This window comes from Taudactylus pleione, unplaced genomic scaffold, assembly GCF_031769625.1.
Source record: "Taudactylus pleione unplaced genomic scaffold, aTauple2 ptg000556l, whole genome shotgun sequence".
Classification (NCBI taxonomy): Eukaryota; Metazoa; Chordata; class Amphibia; order Anura; family Myobatrachidae; genus Taudactylus; species Taudactylus pleione.
The window spans coordinates 20,318,703-20,342,801 of NW_028284958.1; the positions used below are offsets into that span (position 1 = coordinate 20,318,703).

A 24,099-nucleotide genomic window follows, 5' to 3' on the forward strand; every position below is an offset into this window, starting at 1 on the left:
TCTTGTCATGATACGCATCTTTCTATTTGTTCCTTGTATGTTTTGGATTTGTTTTATGTTTGTCCAGAATCTTTGTTATTTTGTTCAGTTTTAGTTTGCTGCTGATCTACATTTTCTGTAAAATGCGTAATTCTCCACTATACAGTACTGCAGAATATTGTGCAGCCCTATAAATAAATTATGTTAATAACAGTATAATGATAATAGGATGGGAGCTAGAAAAAAGATTCAGTTTACTACCACTTAAAGATGACCCTTTTTAAACATTCCTTTATACCACAGGTTCTCAAACTCGGTCCTCAGGACCCCAAACAGTGCATGTTTTGCAGGTCTCCTCACATAATGCTAGTGAAAAAATTAGCTGCTCCTGTGGATCTTTTAAAACGTGTCAGTGAGTAATGACTACACCTGTGCACCTGCTGGGTGACCTGGAAAACATGACCTGTGTGGGGTCCTGAGGCAGAGTTGCCTACCCTCCCGATTTTCGCGGGAGTCTCCCGAATACAGGTGGGAGCTCCCGCTACCCCGTAAAGTAGGTTGAATCCCCTGCATTCCCTCTGCCCTGTCTAAAAATCCGGACAGCGAATGCGTGAATCCGGAGGTAAAGGGGGCGGGGCCCGAAGCTTAAGACGCAGGGGCGCACTCACCGGGTGCAGGGAGGCAGGAGTGTGGCTGCTGTGAGGTCTCCAGGGCACGCCTTTCCCTGCTCACAGACTGCTGCTGGGAGAGACTGAAGCTCCCAGCATTCCCTGGCCAGCCTGTGATGACAGAGGGGGGAGGAGCCGACGCCGGAGGACACTGAAAACAGAGGAGCTGCCTGAGCCTGAGACTGTGAGTGTAGAGCTCACTGCAGCTCCTGTCACATGTATAACTCATGTCAGTGCCGTGGGGGAGGGAGGGCGATCTATTACTGTGTAATTGTATGTGTGTGTGTGTGTGTAGTAATGTGATGTATGTGTAGTACAGTATGTGTGGGTGTACTAATGTGATGTATGTGATGTATGTATGTGTAGTAATGTGATGTATGTGTGGGTGTAGTAATGTGATGTATGTGTGTGTGTAGTAATGTGATGTATGTGTGTGTGTAGTAATGTGATGTATGTGTGGGTGTAGTAATGTGATGTGTGTGTAGTAATGTGATGTTGTATGTGTGTGTGTAGTACAGTATGTGTGTGTGTAGTAATGTGATGTGTGTGTGTGTGTAGTAATGTGATGTATGTGTGTGTAGTAATGTGATGTATGTGTGTGTGTAGTAATGTGATGTATGTGTGTGTGTACTAATGTGATGTAATTGTGTGTGTGTGTGTGTGTGTGTGTGTAGGTGAAATCTTCATATGATGTGTGTGACTGACTGGGTGTCTGTGTGTGAGACACTGTGTGTGTGTGTGAATCTATTCATGGGATGTGCTGAGACTGTGTGTGTGTGACTGTTTATGAGACTGTGTGTGTGTGACTGTGTGTATGAATCTATTCATGTGATGTGTGTGAAACTGTCTGTCTGTGTGTGTGTGAATCTATTCATATAAATGAATGTGTGCATCTGGGGGGGAATCTATTAATGTCAATATGGCAGGGTAGAGATGTATTAATGTCAGTGGGGGAGCTAGGGCGTCAGCTTATAGGAATATATACGCCCATAGGTGGAGTTAGACACGCCCTTTGGGTGGAGCAGACCACGCCCCCACAAAGGCGCGTCGCATTCTGCAGCCATCTACAATCTCCCTCAAAGTAATTTTCAAAAGTAGGCAAGTATGTCCTGAGGACCGAGTTTGAGAACCCCTGCTTTATACCATCTAAAATACTGCTCAGCTTTCCTTATTTACTGCTTAACCATGGAAGAGGGCAATGGAACTGTCATTATTACATGTGTCACTGAAAAATGAATTTTCTTGGAAAAGTGCAAGCATAAGGGGCAAACTCGGTCCCATTATAGGCATGGTAGGGAGGGGGAGAGAGATTCCAATGGTGGCAGGGAATTCAAGTTTTTTTATAGGGAGAAAATAGATGTACTGTGTCCTGTAAAGCAAGGACCAGTTTATGCTGTTCACTCCTTATATTTTCTTTAAACAATTCATGCTTCAAAACTAAGGGGTACATTTACTAATAGTTGGTTTTGGGTCTAAACCATAACCGACCGAAATCGACAGATGTAAAAAAATATATATATTTACTAACAGTCGGGTTTAGCTTCAATTGAAACCCGAAAGTGATGTCAGTTGTTATTTGCTGCTCTAAAGACCATCAGTTTTGATCTTCAGTTCAAAACTGACCTCATTTAAAAGTATAAACACAAAGACAAACCTATCCAAACAGAAGCACTTCACAGGTCAGTATGATTTGTACAGGCTTTGTTAGGGTAAAATGTAATTAAAAGGTTAAATAAAAAAATGCATGGGGTCCCCCCCAATCCATAACTAGCCCGGTACTTTTCCCAATATTTTCCAGTACCAGCCTAGGCTTAGAGGTCCGGAATTTTGAGTGGGTTCCCATGCACTTTTCTTTAAATGTAACCCTTTCATTACATTTTACCCTAACGAAGTCTGCACAGATCATACTGTGTTTTGCCATGAGGGATTAGTCGGTTTTAAAACTGGCCATTATTAAATTACTGGTTTGTACATTCATCTATATAGAAGTATCGATTGTTGGTCCAATGCTCTAAAGTGTTCTAAAGCCTTTGGTAAATATGTGGTTTTGGTCGGTTTGCAAATTTGATTGGAAATTGTCCAAAAACACAAAAACGACCTTTAGAAAATGTACCCCTAAGTCTTGTTCTGGGAATTCTTTGCAATTTGCTTGATCCGTGTTTCTCCATGTATAATCTGAACCTCCTCCCAGTATCTTGCGTGTGCTATGTGAGTAACACTGAGCAAGCTGTATGCTGTACTTGGCATTTAATTACAATAACATAATACTGTAGTTGTATTTTAATGTACAGTTCCTTTTTCTTCTAGGCTGTTATACTGATATGTTTAACTCATTTTTATTGATGCTAATGGCAGATAATGTCTCTGATGTTTGGGAAACCCAGAGTTCTCCATGCAGCTCACTTCTCTGCTTCCAATGAACGGAGCCTGCACTCAGAATGTAACCTTGTGCTGCTGGGGTGCCGAGGAGCTGGGAAATCAGGTGAGACAAATGTCAGTGTGAACTAAGTAACAACTAGACTCGGATTTCCCACTAAGCACGTGTCTAGGGGTGCCACTTCCTGGGTCGGCACAGCAGGCTGCTACCCCTCCCAGGGCCGTAACTAGGGTAGTGCGGCCTGTGCCATGGCACAGGGCACCGCAGGACAGGGGACGCTGTTCGGGCCTGTCAAATTTCCTATTTATTATCATTCCCACTTCTAGCTTCCTCTTCTATTATCCCCAGCATCTCCTGGCCTCCCCTATCTCTTTCCCATGAGGCCATGGGCCTTTTTCAGGTGCAGTACCTTATGTCCCTATTTAAAAAATGGGGGGGCAGCCAATGCTCTCTCTGGCGCAGGGCTCCAAAAAGTCTAGTTACGGCTCTGACCCCTCCCCTCCCCCCTGAATCAGAGCAGCTGGCCCTTTTTATTATTGAGCACTGTGTGTGTGTGTGTGTGTGTGTGCGCGTGTGGGGGGGGGGATTTTGTAGGTGGAGATTTGGAGCGTGAGAGATGGGGGTGAGGCTAGGCTGCCACTCTATCAATCTGGAGTCCGAGTCATCTAAGTCAGACTGGCCGGCTCCACCTCTTTGTGAAGGGGCAGGACCTGAGCTGTTAGTGATTCGTACATAATGTTGTGACAGGCAGAAGCAGCACAGCTTGATGATTCCTGTCACTGCTGGGCGGCTCTGCAGCTATGCTGAATTGCATTGCTCGTGGAGCTAGCATGGGAGTCACGGGTTAAGGCTTTAGCCACCAGAGATGCTGAAGTATGGATCCCTGCCTGGTGGCGCTGGCAGCCCTGATTAGAATTTACTCTTATTGTAATTAAATAAAATATGTATTTAAGTAGCATGGGTGACCTCAATCCTAAATTTGTGGATTATGGGACTCTATGCTGGTTATATACCATGATCCACCTATCAGCATGTGAACAATATCAATTGTCCATGCATCAGGTGAAACTCATCTAGGGATAATTAATACCTGCGAGAAGGCACTGCATCGAACACAGGAAACAGTTCTACTTTCTCCTTGTGTCGCAAGAAACATCCTCCTGCATGGCGGGGACGCTGTATCGAGTTCCGGCTACCGGAAGTAGTCCGCGCATCCTTTTAATGTATGACGCCGTCAAACGGAAGTTAAAAATCAGGAGGCCCGTCACGTGATCCGGACTCCTGGCGGAAGTTGGCAGTATGGTGTCTAGGGTTGCCCATACTCGGGCGTCGATAAGGACGTGCCGTTAAGCATGTATGGAATCTTTCAATAACGTCACCATCTAAACTCTTATTTACGGAGGACACATATTTGAGCATTATACATAAACAACAAATACACAATTCAAGCCGATTTCCAAAGAAACCACATAATCTACATAAACATGTTAATATCCTAGTCCAGGGGTCTTCAAACTTGGCCCTCCAGATGCTGTACAACTACACATCCCAGCATGCACTGCACATACTTTTAGCATGCTGTTATATCAAAAAGGTGGCAGTGCAAGCTGGAATGTGTAGTTCCACAGCAGCTGGAGGGCCAAGTTTGAAGACCCCTGTCCTAGTCTATATATCCCACATATTGTAACATATGACACACAAACCTATTGTCATATTGACATATCATTATTCCCTACTTTAAAAATAATATTAAAACAAACGGCCAGTAACCATACAAATGTCATCAAGAAAATATAAAAAAAACAAAATAAAAATACATTTGTGAATTCTTTTCTTTTCTCCTTTTCTTAGTGTTCGTTTTCTTATTCTGAATAGTTCCAAATTCTTGATGTTAAAGGAAAAGGGGAAAGTCCGCATTGGAAAGTCTCAACAGATGGTAACAAGTACCAGGCCGTATATCTACAAAACAAATCTAAATTAATGTCATATTGCCCATTGTAATCTCTAAAGTGCACAATACCATTACAAAAAACACTTTAACTCGAAGTATTTGTTTAATCCTAAAGGCATCAATGTTTTTAATGTAAAAATCATATTCATTTCCATTTTAGCTAGCCTAGTGGCCACATCATTAGTTCTTATATCGGATTTTACACTTTTGAGTCCATAAAAACCCACAATGTCATTTGAAGAACAATCATGGGCCTCCTTAAAATGCGAGGACAGAGCGTGGGTTTCTGAACCCTTCCTCACGTTCCGCAGGTGTTCAGATATCCTAATTTTTAAAGGTCTTGATGTTCTCCCAATGTAGAACTTCTTACATTTACACTCAATGGCATATACAATATTCTTGCTATGACAGGTTATAAAACCATTAATTAGAAAATCTTGCCCATTGATCAAAACCTTTTCTATTTTGCCACTCCCTTTGCTTTTAATGGCATGACATCCCTGGCAATTACCGCACCTAAAAAAACCTCTTGACATTATAGTCGTTGGGTTTTTGGAGGTGGAAGTGTGCTGTTCACAAGTTTAGACATTAAATTAGGTGCTTTTCTAAAAATGCACACCAGTTTTTCTGGAATTAGTGACCCCAAAGTGGCGTCTCTTTTCAATAGACCCTAATGTTTTTGGAGAATTTTTTCCACGGATTTGTGATCATCCGAAAAATTGGTAACAAAAGCCTATTTGAAATTATTTTCTTTATCCTTATCTTTAACCTTTCTCTCATCCTTGTTATTAAGAAGATCTTTCCTTTCTACCCCTTTGACTTTATTTAAGGCTTTGTTAACACTAGATTTGTCGTATCCACGCGCTATGAACTTGTTAGTCATATCCTCTGCCTGGGCAAGGAACACCTGTGGTTCTGAGCAATTCCATTTTAACCTCAATAGTTGGCCTCTTGGAATTGCATCCAACCAGTTATTATGATGACAACTGGTTCTCTTAATGTATGTACCTGAGTCTGTGGGTTTTGTAAAAATTTTTGTCTGTAACTTTCCGTCTTTTACATATATTGAAATATCTAAAAAATTTACTCCGACATTGCTGATGTCAAAAGTCAAAACAATATTTTTCGTATTATTGTTTAGGTGTTGACAAAATAACTCCAAACTAGGCCTATCCCCTCTCCACACAAAGAAGATATCATCGATATATCTTTGATATAACACCAAATTCGGTGTCATATCGAAGATATATCGATGATATCTTCTTTGTGTGGAGAGGGGATAGGCCTAGTTTGGAGTTATTTTGTCAACACCTAAACAATAATACGAAAAATATTGTTTTGACTTTTGACATCAGCAATGTCGGAGTAAATTTTTTAGATATTTAAATATATGTAACAGACGGAAAGTTACAGACAAAATTTTTTACTAAACCCACAGACTCAGGTACATACATTAAGAGAACCAGTTGTCATCATAATAACTGGTTGGATGCAATTCCTAGAGGCCAACTATTGAGGTTAAAACGGAATTGCTCAGAACCACAGGTGTTCCTTGCCCAGGCAGAGGATATGACTAACAAGTTCATAGCGTGCAGATACGACAAATCTAGTGTTAACAAAGCCTTAAATAAAGTCAAAGAGGTAGAAAGGAAAGATCTTCTTAATAACAAGGATGAGAGAAAGGTTAAAGATAAGGATAAAGAAAATAATTTCAAATGGGCTTTTGTTACCAATTTTTCGGATGATCACAAATCCGTGGAAAAAATTCTCCCAAAACATTGGGGTCTATTGAAAAAAGACGCCACTTTGGGGTCACTAATTCTGGACAAACCGTGTGCATTTTTAGAAAAGCACCTAATTTAAAGTCTAAACTTGTGAAAAGCACACTTCCACCTCCAAAAAACCCAACGACTATAATGTCAAGAGGTTTTTTTAGGTGTGGTAATTGCCAGGGATGTCGTGCCATTAAAAGCAAAGGGAGTGGCAAAATAGAAAAGGCTTTGATTAATGGGCAAGATTTTCTAATTAATGATTTTATAACCTGTCATAGCAAGAATATTGTATATGCCATTGAGTGTAAATGTAAGAAGTTCTACATTGGGAGAACATCAAGACCTTTAAAAATGAGGATATCTAAACACCTGCGGAATGTGAGGAAGGGTTTAAAAACCCACGCTCTGTCCTCGAATTTTAAGGAGGTCCATGATTGTTCTTCAAATGACATTGTGGGTTTTTATGGACTCAAAAGTGTAAAATCCGATATAAGAACTAATGATGTGGCCACTAGGCTAGCTAAAATGGAAATGAATATGATTTTTACATTAAAAACATTGATACCTTTAGGATTAAACAAATACTTCGAGTTAAAGTGGTTTTTGTAATGATATTGTGCACTTTAGGGATTACAATGGGCAATATGACATTAATTTAGATTTGTTTTGTAGATATATACGGCCTGGGACTTGTTACCATCTGTTGAGACTTTCCCATGAGGACTTTCCCCTTTTCCTTTAACATCAAGAATTTGGAACTATTCAGAATTAGAAAACAAACACTAAGAAAAGGAGAAAAGAAAAGAACTTACAAATGTATTTTTATTTGTATTTTTATTTTGTTTTTTTCATATTTTCTTGATGATATTTGTATGGTTACTGGCCGTTTGTTTTAATATTATTTTTAAATTAGGGAACAATGATATGTCAATATGACAATAGGTTTGTGTGTCATATGTTACAATATGTGGGATATATAGACTAGGATATTAAAATGTTTATGTAGATTATGTGGTTTCTTTGGAAATCGGCTTGAATTGTGTATTTGTTGTTTATGTATAATGCTCAAATATGTGTCCTCCGTAAATAAGAGTTTAGATGGTGACGTTATTGAAAGATTCCATACATGCTTAACGGCACGTCCTTATCGACGCCCGAGTGTGTATTAGAGGAGTAGGTGATATCCTCAAGAAGTCAGAGGAATATTTTTGGGCTGCTGGTGCGCAGTAAGGTTGTGGCACGATTATATATATCTTCTATTCAATCCTAAATTTGCCTCTGGTAACAACAAGGCTATGGCCCTGATTCAGACCCGCTCGCAGGACTGAGGGTCTTTTTTTTTTTTTTTTCAGTCCGGCCTCCTGGCCGCTCGCTAAGCTGTGGTGACCACAGTCAGAAATTGGGACTATCCTGCAAAAAAAAATCAGGACTACAAGCAAATATGACCTTATATTTTGCCTATGTTCAAAGCTGGCATATATGTCACTGCTAGTAGCGTAATATTGATAGTACTTTGAATGCTGCACTTATCTATCGGTTATAATACAATAATTAACAGCATGTACTGCCTCTTTTCAGCACTGACTGTGAAGTTTCTGACCAGACGATTTATAAGTGAATATGACCCCTTCCTTGGTGAGTTTTATGTTTTTTGAATGTACTAACTGGGAGAGATGGTTGGGAGCTTTTGTACCAGGGATTCAGCCACAAACAAACAGAAAGCCCAGGCACTGAAGAGTTAAATTAGCCTTTTTAGATGCACTGTCCCTCACAACTCCCTTATGTTTCCAGCGGTGCTGCCGTGTGTTCCTCTCTCATCCCAGGTCCGCTAAATTTGAAGACCTGGGAAAGCAGAAGGAACCGGACCTTCACACCATACCTAACCATTTATCTGTCCTTTTTGAACCTCCTTGGTTCTTGCTACCAGCTCATATATGAATAGCAGTGTTCATGTATTTTCCCCAATTGTTTTTCCATGAAGTATAAATCATAATCACAGGAGACAGGGGCTGCAACATTGTATACATGACTAGTTGTGTCATTTATCTATTTTCTATTATTTGTTTCTAATACATGAGACTGAATTGTTGGCATTTATGGTTGAGAGAAAGACAGAGATAAAACAAACTATCTCTCATGTAAGAACAAAAGTATATCGAGAATACATCTGTCCTGTATGTATACACTATATCTGCAACATTTATCAAATTAAAATTTTTAGAAGAATTATAGTGTTTAAATTCTAATTTATGTGTAGGTTGGTTGCATATAGTGCTACTACATAAATTAATTAATGAAGAAAGGGAGTGAATGTACTAACTGCTAAGCCTCCCTATGTTACCCATTAGGGGATACATTGTTAATGATTAAATATGATCACCACAAGGTAATTATTTCATACACAATTACAGAATGTCTAATATGATATTTGTGTGCTTATTGATGGATATGATATTTATATGTGCTTATTGATGGATATGATATTCATGTGTGCGAAGTGATGGGTGACTATCATATTTTCATAATCAGAGTCATAATAATTCCCAATTTCTTTTAAAGAAGGATACGATTAAAAGTTATGTTTTAATTATGTTCATTTCCTGATATCAATTATATGGTATATATGGGTGTCTCTGTCATATTTTCACACTCAGAGTCAAAATAATCCCCAATCTCTTTAAAGAGGGAACCGATTAAAATGTTGTAATTATGTATATTTCCCAATATCAATTATATAAATTAATTTATTATAAAAGAGTGCCCCACAAAGGAATCACTTGCTGCACACTGGCCGAGGCCAATGGAAGTTTTTTTCTGAGCACTTGATATTCGATTCCAGGGAGCACCTCCAGCTATATACAAAATTTGGTAACTAATTATTAGAATGTACTAAATTGCTGGTCTATAAATTGAATCAAATTTTTATCCTGTGCAGGATGTTATTTGTGTTTCTTGTTTGACTGAGGAGACTGTAGTGTTTTATTGTTGCTTTGTAATTTTGCATACTGTGATGTCCTAGGTTACATTCATTTCAAAAGGTTACTTTTGATAGGAACACTAGGCACATTCCAATAGGCATACCCTTTCATACCCTTTTTGAGGCCGCAGAATGTGGGTACACATTTGTGGCTTGTATTGTTTTTTGTCTTTTTCTATAATGCTGTCCTGTTATTTCCTTTTTTTGACTTGTCACATTATATTTTTATTTTGGTGAAGACAGCTTCCATTCAGAATGTGATAAATACTATTGCCATATTTACATTTTATATTAAAGTTTATATTAAATTCTCCACCTGCCTAGTTGGTGTCTGGGTTCGGCCTAGGATCGGCCGTTACTCACCCCAGCTTCCCCTGACTTCTCGTGCGGTCAGACGTCAGGCGCATCAGGATTCTGCCTTAGGTGCTTTCTGGACTTCCATGTGTGGCTCCATGTCTTGGTTGCCAAGGTTGCCGTCATGGGTGCCGCCATGTTAATCTTTCTGACCTGACTGTTCCCTTAAACAATGGTAGCGTAGTCTCGGTCAGCTGACGCTGTCATCCAATGAGCTGCTACTGTAGGGTATATAACTGGGCTCTGGACACCAGGAAGTTACCTATGCAACGTCGTCACTTCCAGTGTATGCTGTTCGTTATTCTGTTCCAGGTTCCTGTTCCTCGTTCTCTAAAGTTATTGCTATTGCTTTCCGTTACTATCTTCCGGTGCGTCTTCAGACGTACATTGTGTACACAGTACACTCTACAGTGTACAATTACCAACCATCTTCCAGTGCGTCTGGAGTTGCACTTTGTGTACATAGTACACACCTCTGTGTACAAATTACGAAGCCATCTTCCAGTGCGTTTGGCTTCGCACATTGGGCCTCATTCAGAGCTGCTCGCAAGCGCACAGCGCTTGCAAACGGCTCGATGTTTATGGTCTGCGCATGTGCCTGCTGAACATGGTGAGTGACAGCTCGCCCCGTTTTATAGGCGGGGAGGGGGGTGGTTGGGCAAACGCAGAAGTTCCCAAAGGAACGCTTGGCGTTTGAGGGCGGACCTACTGACATCACTAGTGATGTCAGTAGAGGACTTCCTGCTCAGCTTTGCGAGTGGCCTGGAGAAAAAAAAGAAGAAAAAAAACACGCCCTGATTCAGAGCGAGCGCTCTCTGAATCAGGCCCATTGTGTACACAGTACACACCAGTGTGTACAATCATTGAACCATCCTCCGGTGCATGTGGAGTCGCACCTCATGTACTCTGTATTCACCATGGAGTACAATCACTGAACCACCTTCTGTACCAAAGGGTATACAGTAGTATACATGTTAGTACTTCTCCCAAGTGCTTCTCTCTGGGCCATAGTGGTGTATTTCTCTCTGTTTCCCACTTGTATTGGGTACCTGACCAAAGGGACGCGACCTGTTTGTCGGGAGCAGCTAAACCCATATCCTGCTTGGAGGGGTCACTGGTGAACACCTTCCGTCAGGTTAGACTTTGCGCCTTTGGTCAGGTCTCGCCAACACACAATACTTGTGGACGATGAGAACATATATTGAGACCCCTCGCCTCCGATTCCTTCCTCAACCCAGGATCGCAGCTTTCAACCCTTCAGAAGGGGATTCCTCGGATCCGAGCATGACAGATGGATTTGAGCTTCCAACACAACCCCCTGATCATGCTAAACTGTAATCTCTGAGCTACTAGGCTACTGATGAGGATAATTATGTGACAAAAACAGCCAATAGCCGCAGAGAGGGGCCATAAATCAGACATTTGTGGTAGAGATGGTCAAAAAAGTGCCTGCGTTGTTTATCTGCATTGCTGCAGGATTGCTAGATCATCACTGTAAAAGAATCAATATTTTGGTGTATCAGTATTTCTGTCTGTGTTATACAGAATATATAGCAGTGCGGGGGCTGCGGCTGTATATTATTCTCTGAGAGACTGAGAGAACTTCTCAGTAGACAGAAGCCTCTCAGAGAATTTAGACTTGCTCAGATGACCTCCAACAAGTGAGCGGAGAGCTGGCAAATAAACAGCTGGTTCTGAGAGAGAGTATCAACTATATTTGAAGCCCTCATCCATGCCATCAGTATATTGTGATCCTTGTATCGATAGGGAATACTCTTCTCTATATTGGCTCATGAACATCAATTATTTTGATGACCATCAGACAAGAGATCTGGACACACACAAGAAGCAGAAAGCAAAACACACCCCTGAGGAACTCAGTTTGCAGAAACACGTTGGGTGTATAGCGCAGGACTAACCACCTAACCACTAGTGGGAGTATCTGCTGTCAACAGGGTTAAAAAACAGCAAGTGGACATCTTCTACCCCTAGTGAGACTTGTACTGCATGGATTGTGTATAACGGTCTCGTTGTAGGAGCCAGCAAGTAAAGGCATTTATCCCGCCTTTCCTACTGTCCTTTTAAAAGGAAACCTTTAAAGACACATATATTAATACTCTATTTGATCATTGGAATCTTATCAAAATTGAACAGGACTATACCGTTACGGTATTGACACCCTCTGGGAAACCTGTGATCGATTTGTCCCTTAATGTTTACTTTAAGCAAATAGAATGGTAAAATCAAATGATAGGGTTAGAGTCCCTTGAAGCATAAAATCTCAATATTGATCTAAAAGGTTTATCAGTATAACAAACAAAATGCAAACTAGTTAAGATTACATTAATATTACAAATGATCTAACAATGCTGAGGTGCACAAGAGAAAAGGAGTAGTGCGCTCTGGGGCACTTCCGTTACCTCCTCTAAGTGTAGTCCTGCTTAAACTCTTTCACTTCTTCAAAGGTATGTAATATGTATCTACATCCTCTGGTGATTAAATGACATCTGTGGGAATCTCCTCACTGTATGTCAACGGATAGTCCCGTCTTTCAATCTGTAGGAAGGGTGTTCTTAATGCACTCCAAAAACAGTCCATATAGAATCCCAGTGTACTGTATAATAAGGATTTTTCTAGTTATGACCAAAAAATCCTATAGGGAAGGTGTTCGTGGACAATCCCAGAATGTAAATCACGGTATGGCTGTAGGATGGGTGTTCTTATAGCAATGATGATGGTGCAATTAACCTCTTCATTCTCATCTCCACCTCAAATATAACACATAGCACAGTATCAGGAACTAGGCAGACACTATTATGCAGGATAGGTAGGAAAGTGTGTATTTACCATATGCTGCAGTACGCTTCCTGCAGGTAAGTGGTGATATTCTTATTAGGAAATGAACACTATGGACTAGTGTCTAATACAACACTTTTATTGCGTACAAAAAAGGTAATCAGTGACTCATCAGTCCTACATTCTATAAAAAGAGCATGTATATCAATACTCTTATCCAAGTCTATGTTTAAAAGTTCTAAAGTATTGAAAGTTCAGATAGTATGTAAGATAAGGGGAGCACCCAACGCGTTTCATCCATTTCTGGAATTTTGTAAGGGTGCCCATTACTCTCTCTACTGTCCCTTAAATAAGCTGTTTGCTAACATTATTATCTAGTCCTCGCTCCCGGTGTCCGTGTTCTCTCTACAACTAGTAATAAATACATTAACAAAAAGCTAAAAAGACAAATAGAAAGCAAAACAAAATACAATTGAAAAATTCCAGGCTCCCCCAGCCCACTCCCCAGCAACATAACAATGGGCACTGATGCACTAATACAAAAAATACAAAAAATGGATGAATGTTATGCTGAATGGACATCCCATAATGAAGATGTCACCCATGCCAAATTATTTGCACTTTCATACATGACCCTTAGGGCCTCACTCTGAGTCGCACACACAATGCCGATGTTCATAAAGCTGAGTGATTTATAAGTCGCACAGCGCATGCGTCCCATGGTGTGTACACACAGAGGTGCAGTTGCAATTGAGATGCACGGTATCAGAAATTTCTTGCAACTGTGCTGGGCATTCCTGGGCGGTGCTTGGGAGGTGGCTAAAATGGTCCTTCATATGGGCATGTTATGGGCGTGTCGGAGAAATGGTTGCAAATTCACAATGGAGACCATACACTGATGGAAAATCTGCACCCAGCATTGGCTGGTGCAAGTTTTGATGGTACGACCGATGGTGGAGCCTATAGATGCACCAAGCAGTATTTCAGCATCTGGAGACTCTCAAAGTGGGCACCTCAGTCCTAGGGGCACCAAGGGGGGGTGGGGGTGGCGGAGTACTAAATACCCGTGCCTGGGCTTGATGGAGTTGCCCGGGTCCAATACCTGCCCCACCTCCCGCTGTCTGATGGTCTGCGGTGGGACCAGGGAGCAGCTACAGTCTCCACTCCCCTCTAGCTGTGTGTTGGGGGGAGGAACGATCACATGGGCAGCACATACTTTTAAAAAAAAAATTCTATAAGGAGATGAGGCCACACCTACTTACATTAGGCCACACCCCCTAAATTACCAGGGCCCTGAAAGACTCTCTATGGCCCTGCTCAATTCTTGCACATTTAGAAGCAGATGCAAGACCGACAAAAGAGGCACACACAGACACTGCAGCGTCCAACTCAGAATCAGGCACTTATTGTGTACATCTGCAACTAAGTCAGCGTCTCACAGTCCTTGATTGCTTACCGTTGCATGTCTGTGTGCCTGGACAATAGGTAGACAGCATGAAGTATACGGCAAGGGAAGATCTACAGTTGGGATAGGAAATCACAATTTTGCCAGACCACCATATGTGCCGGTTCTGTAGCAGGTAATTTACTGTTACTGATATAGATACACACATGCTTTTCTAAGCTATTCCACATCTTTCAACATCATAGCATTTTTCATTTCTAATTCCAGTGGTAAGATAATTCACTTAAGTATGTTTGCTTTCAGTTTCGGAAGATTGCAGAAATTATACCTACACACATTCCAATCACAATTACTGATTGTCTCATTTGCCTAAGAATTTACTCTCATGCTACTGTGAGTGTTTAGAGACACAGGGGGTGATTCAGCAGAGGACGCAGTAGCTACATGTTAGCAGCTGCGATAGCTGTAATATGGTAATGCAGCAAGTGACGTCACATCTCCTGCATGCATTACTTATCCGAGCTGCGTCTAAGGACGCAGCATTGGATAATCTGCGATACGATATTCTGGCAGAGTGACCGATGGGGGTCACACAGATACAACCTCTTCCCTCCCCCCAACAGCGGCGACATGCCTCCGTTTTGGGAAATGTAGGCCTTCGCCGCCCCCACCCCGCCCGGAATGGGTATGACATACCGCCGGCCATGCGCGGCGGTTCGATTCCCGTCAGCGGCAGCCCGACAAGAGCAGAGTTAGAAGCAGCGGAAGCCCGACAGTGCTGGAAATCCCGATCGTGGATAGGTAAGTATCTACTAACCTAACCTAACCCCACTAACCCTAACCCTCCTTAGGTGTGCCTAACCCTAACTTCCCCCCCAAGTGCCTAACCCTAATCCCCCCTCTAAGTGCCTAACCCTAACCACCCCCTTCCCCGCTGCCTAAACCTAAGTCCCCCGGGGGTGTGCCTAACCCTAACTCCCCCCCGGGGGTGCCTAACCCTAACCCTCCCTCCCCCTGCCCTAACCCTAACCCTCCCGGGGGGGTGCCTAACCCTAAGTCCCCCCCGGGAGCCCTAAACCTAATCCCCCCCCCCCGCGGTCTCCCGGCGTCGGGGAAATGCGGGCGTCTACATCTAGACGCCTGGCATCTCACCCTTGCCGGGATATGACAGTCGGGACGTCGGCTGCCGGTATTTAGGCAGTCGGCTTCCCGATTGCTTCCCCCCCGCCCCCGTCAATCACTGACAGTCTGCTGCCGCTCTGCGTGCAATCGTGCAAGGCCTGTACTGCTTATGCGCAGTATGGGACTGTCGTTTGAGCTGATTCCCAACCATCGGGAACTGCTGAATAAGGCCGACAACACAAAATTAATTGGATTGCATCTAAAACAAAATTATACCCCACAACCACATACTGTACATGCCACATTGTACCTTGGCAGATCAGTAGCTCACAGCACACCACTGTTGCATTAAGATCCTTTTTTTAAATCTCATCCTATCTACTACATTTTTGATCCAATCTGCTTTGTATACAATCAAATTGTACAATTTTATGTAAAGTACAATCAAAAATTGTTTAAGAAAATTGTAACATACATGTATAACCTAGACTTTAGAATCCTCTTAACAATTGCTTTCACATTGCTCAGATTGTAAGTTGGAAAATGAGTTCTATTTGGAAGGGAAGCGATTCCAGAGATATCTGAGTGTTTGTAGACAAGGGGAGAGTTAACTGGACTCTGTCTTATGGAAATGAATGTCTTCATTAACGTGACAAGACGCAGAATAGTGAGGGATCAGAGTTGATTAATGGCATAGAGTAGGAATCTTTTTCTGATGCTTAGTAAAAGCTCTGAGTGCCCAGATGGGCTGTGAAGTAAATGTTTTTACTCAACGTTTATTGAGAACACTTCTTCAACTAAATGCTGCAGCAGTCCATTTTCAGTTACAGCTTTTGAATTAATTCCAGGACATTCATTTTCTGTAAATGTGTCAGTTGTTAACCTGATTAATCTATCCTTTTGTCTGTGTCTGTAATAATGGATACACACCCATATGAATACTGGGTAGTAGAAATGCTATACTTTGATACATACTGATATAGAGTGACTTCCGGGTATAACACTGTAACCGTCCGCCTTGCAGAGTGCATATGCGATTTCCCAAACATGAAAAAGATTCTCAGTACTTTCTCTGACTTTCGTAGTCATCTGATTTGACAGAAATTGATAATATGAGGGATGAGTTGATAAGAAAGCTATGCAACGGGATTCAGACAGTTGGCTACAGGAAATTGAGCTAGAGAAATAGACCGTAAATTCAGATAGCACACAAAGAACAGATTGTGGTATTATAATTTGTTCCCTCTCTTGGTAAACTACTAGATAAAGAGATATATGTTACTGTATAAACCTAGCACATATGCCACTGTTATCTCCTGCATAAACCTAGCACATAAACCACTGTTATCTCCTGCATAAACCTAGCACATACAGTAAGCAACTGTTATCTCCTGCATTAACCTAGCACATATGCCACTGTTATCTCCAGGATTAACCTAGCACATACAGTAAGCCACTGTTATCTCCTGCATAAACCTAGCACATACAGTAAGCCACTGTTATCTCCTGCAGTAACCTAGCACATATGCCACTGTTCTCTCCTGCAGTAACCTAGCACATATGCCACTGTTCTCTCCTGCATAAACCTAGCACATAAGCCACTGTAATCTACTGCATAAACCTAGCACATATGCCACTGTAATCTCCTGCATAAACCTAGCACATATGCCACTGTTATCTCCTGCATAAACCTAGCACATAATCTACTGTTATCTCCTGCATAAACCTAGCACATATGCCACTGTTATCTCCTGCATAAACCTAGCACATAAGTCACTGTGATCCCCTGCATAAACCTAGCACATAAGTCACTGTTATCTCCTGCATAAACCTAGCACATACAGTAAGCCACTGTTATCTCCTGCATAAACCTAGCACATATGCCACTCTTATCTCCTGCATAAACCTAGCACATACAGTAAACCACTGTTATCTCCTGCATAAACCTAGCACATACAGTAAGCCACTGTTATCTCCTGCATAAACCTAACACATATGCCACTGTTATCCCCTGCATAAACCTAGCACATATGCCACTATTATCTCCTGCATAAACCTAGCACATACAGTAAGCCACTGTTATCTCCTGCATAAACCTAGCACATAATCTACAGTTACCTCCTGCATAAACCTAGCACATAAGCCACTGTTATCTCCTGCATAAACCTAGCACATATGCCACAGTTATCTCCTGCATAAACCTAGCACATACAGTAAGCCACTGTTATCTCCTGCATAAACCTAGCACATATGCCACTGTTATCCCCTGCATAAACCTAGCACATATGCCACTGTTATCTCCTGCATAAACCTAGCACATAATCTACTGTTATCTCCTGCATAAACCTAGCACATATGCCACTGTTGTCTCCTGCATAAACCTAGCATATAAGTCACTGTTATCCCCTGCATAAACCTAGCACATATGCCACTGTTATCTCCTGCATAAACCTAGCACATACAGTAAGCCACTGTTATCTCCTGCATAAACCTAGCACATATGCCACTGTTATCTCCTGCATAAACCTAGCACATATGCCACTGTTATCCCCTGCATAAACCTAGCACATATGCCACTGTTATCTCCTGCATAAACCTAGCACATACAGTAAGCCACTGTTATCTCCTGCATAAACCTAGCACATAATCTACAGTTACCTCCTGCATAAACCTAGCACATAAGCCACTGTTATCTCCTGCATAAACCTAGCACATATGCCACTGTTATCCCCTGCATAAACCTAGCACATATGCCACTGTTATCCCCTGCATAAACCTAGCACATTTTCCACTGTTATTTCCTGCATAAACCTAGCACATAATCTACTGTTATCTCCTTCATAAACCTAGCACATATGCCACTGTTGTCTCCTGCATAAACCTAGCACATACAGTAAGCCACTGTTGTCTCCTGCATAAACCTAGCACATACAGTAAGCCACTGTTATCTCCTGCATAAACCTAGCACATATGCCACTGTTGTCTCCTGCATAAACCTAGCACATAAGCCACTGTTATCTCCTGCATAAACCTAGCACATACAGTAAGCAACTGTTATCTCCTGGATAAACCTAGCACATATGCCACTGTTATCTTCTGCATCAACCTAGCATATATGCCACTGTTATCTCCTGCATAAACCTAGCACATAAGTCACTGTTATCCCCTGCATAAACCTAGCACATATGCCACTGTTATCTCCTGCATAAACCTAGCACATACAGTAAGCCACTGTTATCTCCTGCATAAACCTAGCACATATGCCACTATTATCTCCTGCATAAACCTAGCACATACAGTAAGCCACTGTTATCTCCTGCATAAACCTAGCACATAAGCCACTGTTCTCTCCTAAATAAACCTAGCACATATGCCACAGTTATCTCCTGCATAAACCTAGCACATACAGTAAGCCACTGTTATCTCCTGCATAAACCTAGCACATATGCCACTGTTATCTCCTGCATAAACCTAGCACATAATCTACTGTTATCTCCTGCATAAACCTAGCACATATGCCACTGTTGTCTCCTGCATAAACCTAGCATATAAGTCACTGTTATCCCCTGCATAAACCTAGCACATGTGCCACTGTTATCTCCTGCATAAACCTAGCACATATGCCACTGTTATCCCCTGCATAAACCTAGCACATATGCCACTGTTATCCCCTGCATAAACCTAGCACATATGCCACTGTTATCTCCTGCATAAACCTAGCACATACAGTAAGCCACTGTTATCTCCTGCATAAACCTAGCACATAATCTACAGTTACCTCCTGCATAAACCTAGCACATAAGCCACTGTTATCTCCTGCATAAACCTAGCACATATGCCACAGTTATCTCCTGCATAAACCTAGCACATACAGTAAGCCACTGTTATCTCTTGCATAAACCTAGCATATATGCCACTGTTATCCCCTGCATAAACCTAGCACATATGCCACTGTTATCCCCTGCATAAACCTAGCACATTTTCCACTGTTATTTCCTGCATAAACCTAGCACATAATCTACTGTTATCTCCTTCATAAACCTAGCACATATGCCACTGTTGTCTCCTGCATAAACCTAGCACATACAGTAAGCCACTGTTGTCTCCTACATAAACCTAGCACATACAGTAAGCCACTGTTATCTCCTCCATAAACCTAGCACATATGCCACTGTTATCTCCTGCATAAACCTAGCACATACAGTAAGTCACTGTTATCTCCTGCATGAACCTAGCACATATGCCACTGTTATCTCCTGCATAAACCTAGCACATATGCCACTGTTATCTTCTGCATCAACCTAGCATATATGCCACTGTTATCTTCTGCATAAACCTAGCACATATGCCACTGTTATCTCCTGGATAAACCTAGCACATATGACACTGTTATCTCCTCCATAAACCTAGCACATTATCCACTGTTATTTCCTGCATAAACCTAGCACATAATCTACTGTTATCTCCATCATAAACCTAGAGCATAAACCACTGTTGTCTCCTGCATAAACCTAGCACATATGTGACTGTTATCTCCTGCATAAACCTAGCACATATGCCACTGTTATTTCCTGCATAAACCTAGCACAAATGCCACTGTTATCTCCTGCATAAACCTAGCACATATGCCACTGTTATCTCCTGCATAAACCTAGCACATATGCCACTGTTGTCTCCTGCATAAACCTAGCACATATGCCACTGTTATCTCCTGCATAAACCTAGCACATATGCCACTGTTATCTACTGCATAAACCTAGCATATATGCCACTGTAATCTTCTGCATAAACCTAGCATATATGCCACTGTTATCTCCTGCATAAACCTAGCATATATGCCACTGTTATCTCCTGCATAAACCTAGCACATACAGTAAGCCACTGTTATCTCCTGCATAAACCTAGCACATATGCCACTGTTATCCCCTGCATAAACCTAGCACATATGCCACTGTTATCTCCTGCATAAACCTAGCACATACAGTAAGCCACTGTTATCTCCTGCATAAACCTAGCACATAAGCCACTGTTCTCTCCTAAATAAACCTAGCACATAAGCCACTGTTATCTCCTGCATAAACCTAGCACATATGTCAATGTTATCCCCTGCATAAACCTAGCACATATGCCACTGTTCTCTCCTAAATAAACCTAGCACATAAGCCACTGTTATCTCCTGCATAAACCTAGCACATATGTCAATGTTATCCCCTGCATAAACCTAGCACATATGCCACTGTTATCTCCTGCATAAACCTAGCACATACAGTAAGCCACTGTTATCTCTTGCATAAACCTAGCACATATGCCACTGTTATTCCCTGCATAAACCTAGCACATATGCCACGTTATCCCCTGCATAAACCTAGCACATTTTCCACTGTTATTTCCTGCATAAACCTAGCACATAATCTACTGTTATCTCCTTCATAAACCTAGCACATATGCCACTGTTGTCTCCTGCATAAACCTAGCACATACAGTAAGCCACTGTTGTCTCCTGCATAAACCTAGCACATACAGTAAGTCACTGTTATCTCCTGCATGAACCTAGCACATATGCCACTGTTATCTCCTGCATAAACCTAGCACATACAGTAAGCAACTGTTATATCCTGCACCAACCTAGCACATATGCCACTGTTATCTTCTGCATCAACCTAGCATATATGCCACTGTTATCTTCTGCATAAACCTAGCACATATGCCACTGTTATCTCCTGGATAAACCTAGCACATATGACACTGTTATCTCCTGCATAAACCTAGCACATTATCCACTGTTATTTCCTGCATAAACCTAGCACATAATCTACTGTTATCTCCTTCATAAACCTAGAGCATAAACCACTGTTGTCTCCTGCATAAACCTAGCACATATGTTACTGTTATCTCCTGCATAAACCTTGCACATATGCCACTGTTATTTCCTGCATAAACCTAGCACAAATGCCACTGTTATCTCCTGCATAAACCTAGCACATATGCCACTGTTGTCTCCTGCATAAACCTAGCACATATGTTACTGTTTTCTCCTGCATAAACGTAGCACATAAGCCACTGTTATCTACTGCATAAACCTAGCATATATGCCACTGTTATCTTCTGCATCAACCTAGCATATATGCCACTGTTATCTCCTGCATCAACCTAGCATATATGCCACTGTTATCTTCTGCATCAACCTAGCATATATGCCACTGTTATCTTCTCGATAAACCTAGCACATTCAGTAAGCCACTGTTATCTCCTGCATAAACCTAGCATATATGCCACTGTTATTTTCTGCATCAACCTAGCATATATGCCACTGTTATCTTCTGCATCAACCTAGCATATATGCCACTGTTATCTTCTGCATCAACCTAGCACATATGCCACTGTTATCTCCTGCATGAACCTAGCACATAAGCCACTGTTATCTCCTTGATAAACCTAGCACATAAACCACTGTTATCTCCTGCATAAACCTAGCACATAATCCACTTTTAACTCCAGAGTAAACCTAGCATATATGCCACTGTTATCTTCTGCATCAACCTAGCACATATGCCACTGTTATCTCCTGCATAAACCTAGCATATAAGCCACTGTTATCTCCTGGATAAACCTAGCACATAAACCACTATTATCTCCTGCATAAACCTAGCACATAATCCACTTTTAACTCCAGAGTAAACCTAGCATATATGCCACTGTTATCTTCTGCATCAACCTAGCACATATGCCACTGTTATCTCCTGCATCAACCTAGCACATATGCCACTGTTATCTCCTGCATCAACCTAGCACATACAGTAAGCCACTGTTATCTCCTGCATAAACCTAGCACATATGTTACTGTTATCTACTGCATAAACCTAGCACATATGTTACTGTTATCTCCTGCATAAACCTAGCACATATGCCACTGTTATCTCCTGCATAAACCTAGCACATATGTTACTGTTATCTACTGCATAAACCTAGCACATAAGCCACTGTTATCTCCTGCATAAACCTAGCACATATGCTACTGTTGTCTCCTGCATAAACCTAGCACATATGTTACTGTTATCCCCTGCATATACCTAGCACATAAGCCACTGTTATCTCCTGCATAAACCCAGCACAAACAGTAAGCCATTGTTATCTCCTGCACAAACCTAGCACATATGCCACTGTTGTCTCCTGCATAAACCTAGCACATATGCCACTTTTGTCTCCTGCATAAACCTAGCACATACAGTAAGTAACTGTTATCTCCTGCATAAACCTAGCACATATGCCACTGTTGTCTCCTGCATAAACCTAGCACATATGTTACTGTTATCCCCTGCATAAACTTAGCACATAAGCCACTGTTATCTCCTGCATAAACCTAGCACATATGCCACTGTTATCTCCTGCATAAACCTAGCACATATGCCACTGTTATCTCCTGCATAAGCCTAGCACATATGCCACTGTTATCTTCTGCATCAACCTAGCACATATGCCACTGTTATCTTCTGCATAAACCTAGCACATAAACCACTGTTATCTCCTGCATAAACCTAGCACATATGCCACTGTTATCTCCTGCATAAACCTAGCACATATTCCACTTTTAACTCCAGAGTAAACCTAGCATATATGCCACTGTTATCTTCTGCATCAACCTAGCACATATGCCACTGTTGTCTCCTGCATAAACCTAGCACATATGCCACTGTTGTCTCCTGCATAAACCTAGCACATATGTTACTGTTATCCCCTGCATAAACCTACTACATAAGCCACTGTTGTCTCCTGCATAAATCTAGCACATATGTTACTGTTATCTACTGCGTAAACCTAGCACATATGCCACTGTTGTCTCCTGCTTAAACCTAGCACATATGTTACTGTTATCTCCTGCATAAACCCAGCACATACAGTAAACCACTGTTATCACCTGCATAAACCTAGCACATATGTTACTGTTATCCCCTTCATAAACCTAGCACATATGCCACTGTTATCTTCTGCATCAACCTAGCACATATGCCACTGTTATCTCCTGCATAAACCTAGCACATAAGCCACTGTTATCACCTGCATAAACCTAGCACATATGTTACTGTTATCCCCTTCATAAACCTAGCATATGTGCCACTGTTATCTTCTGCATCAACCTAGCACATATGCCACTGTTGTCTCCTGCATAAACCTAGCATATATGTTACTGTTATCCCCTGCATAAACCTAGCACATAAGCCACTGTTATCTCCTGCATAAACCTAGCACATATGCCACTGTTATCTCCTCCATAAACCTAGCACATATGCCACTGTTATCTCCTGCATAAACCTAGCACATACAGTAAGTCACTGTTATCTCCTGCATGAACCTAGCACATATGCCACTGTTATCTCCTGCATAAACCTAGCACATATGCCACTGTTATCTTCTGCATCAACCTAGCATATATGCCACTGTTATCTTCTGCATAAACCTAGCACATATGCCACTGTTATCTCCTGGATAAACCTAGCACATATGACACTGTTATCTCCTCCATAAACCTAGCACATTATCCACTGTTATTTCCTGCATAAACCTAGCACATAATCTACTGTTATCTCCATCATAAACCTAGAGCATAAACCACTGTTGTCTCCTGCATAAACCTAGCACATATGTGACTGTTATCTCCTGCATAAACCTAGCACATATGCCACTGTTATTTCCTGCATAA

At 41.6% G+C, this 24,099-nt stretch overlaps 1 protein-coding gene across 2 annotated transcripts in view; it reads left to right on the top strand.

Annotated features, from left to right (window-relative positions):
* The window catches only part of RASL12 (RAS like family 12), a 139,954-nt gene that overhangs the window by 57,859 nt on the left and 57,996 nt on the right, over positions 1-24,099 (top strand). For both annotated transcript variants that reach the window (XM_088452727.1, XM_088452728.1), the window contains exons 2-3: positions 3,003-3,129; positions 8,326-8,382. In XM_088452727.1, coding sequence (XP_088308853.1) covers positions 3,006-3,129; positions 8,326-8,382 — 181 coding nt within the window. In that variant the 5' untranslated portion in view covers positions 3,003-3,005. The remainder of the gene's footprint in view (positions 1-3,002; positions 3,130-8,325; positions 8,383-24,099) is intronic.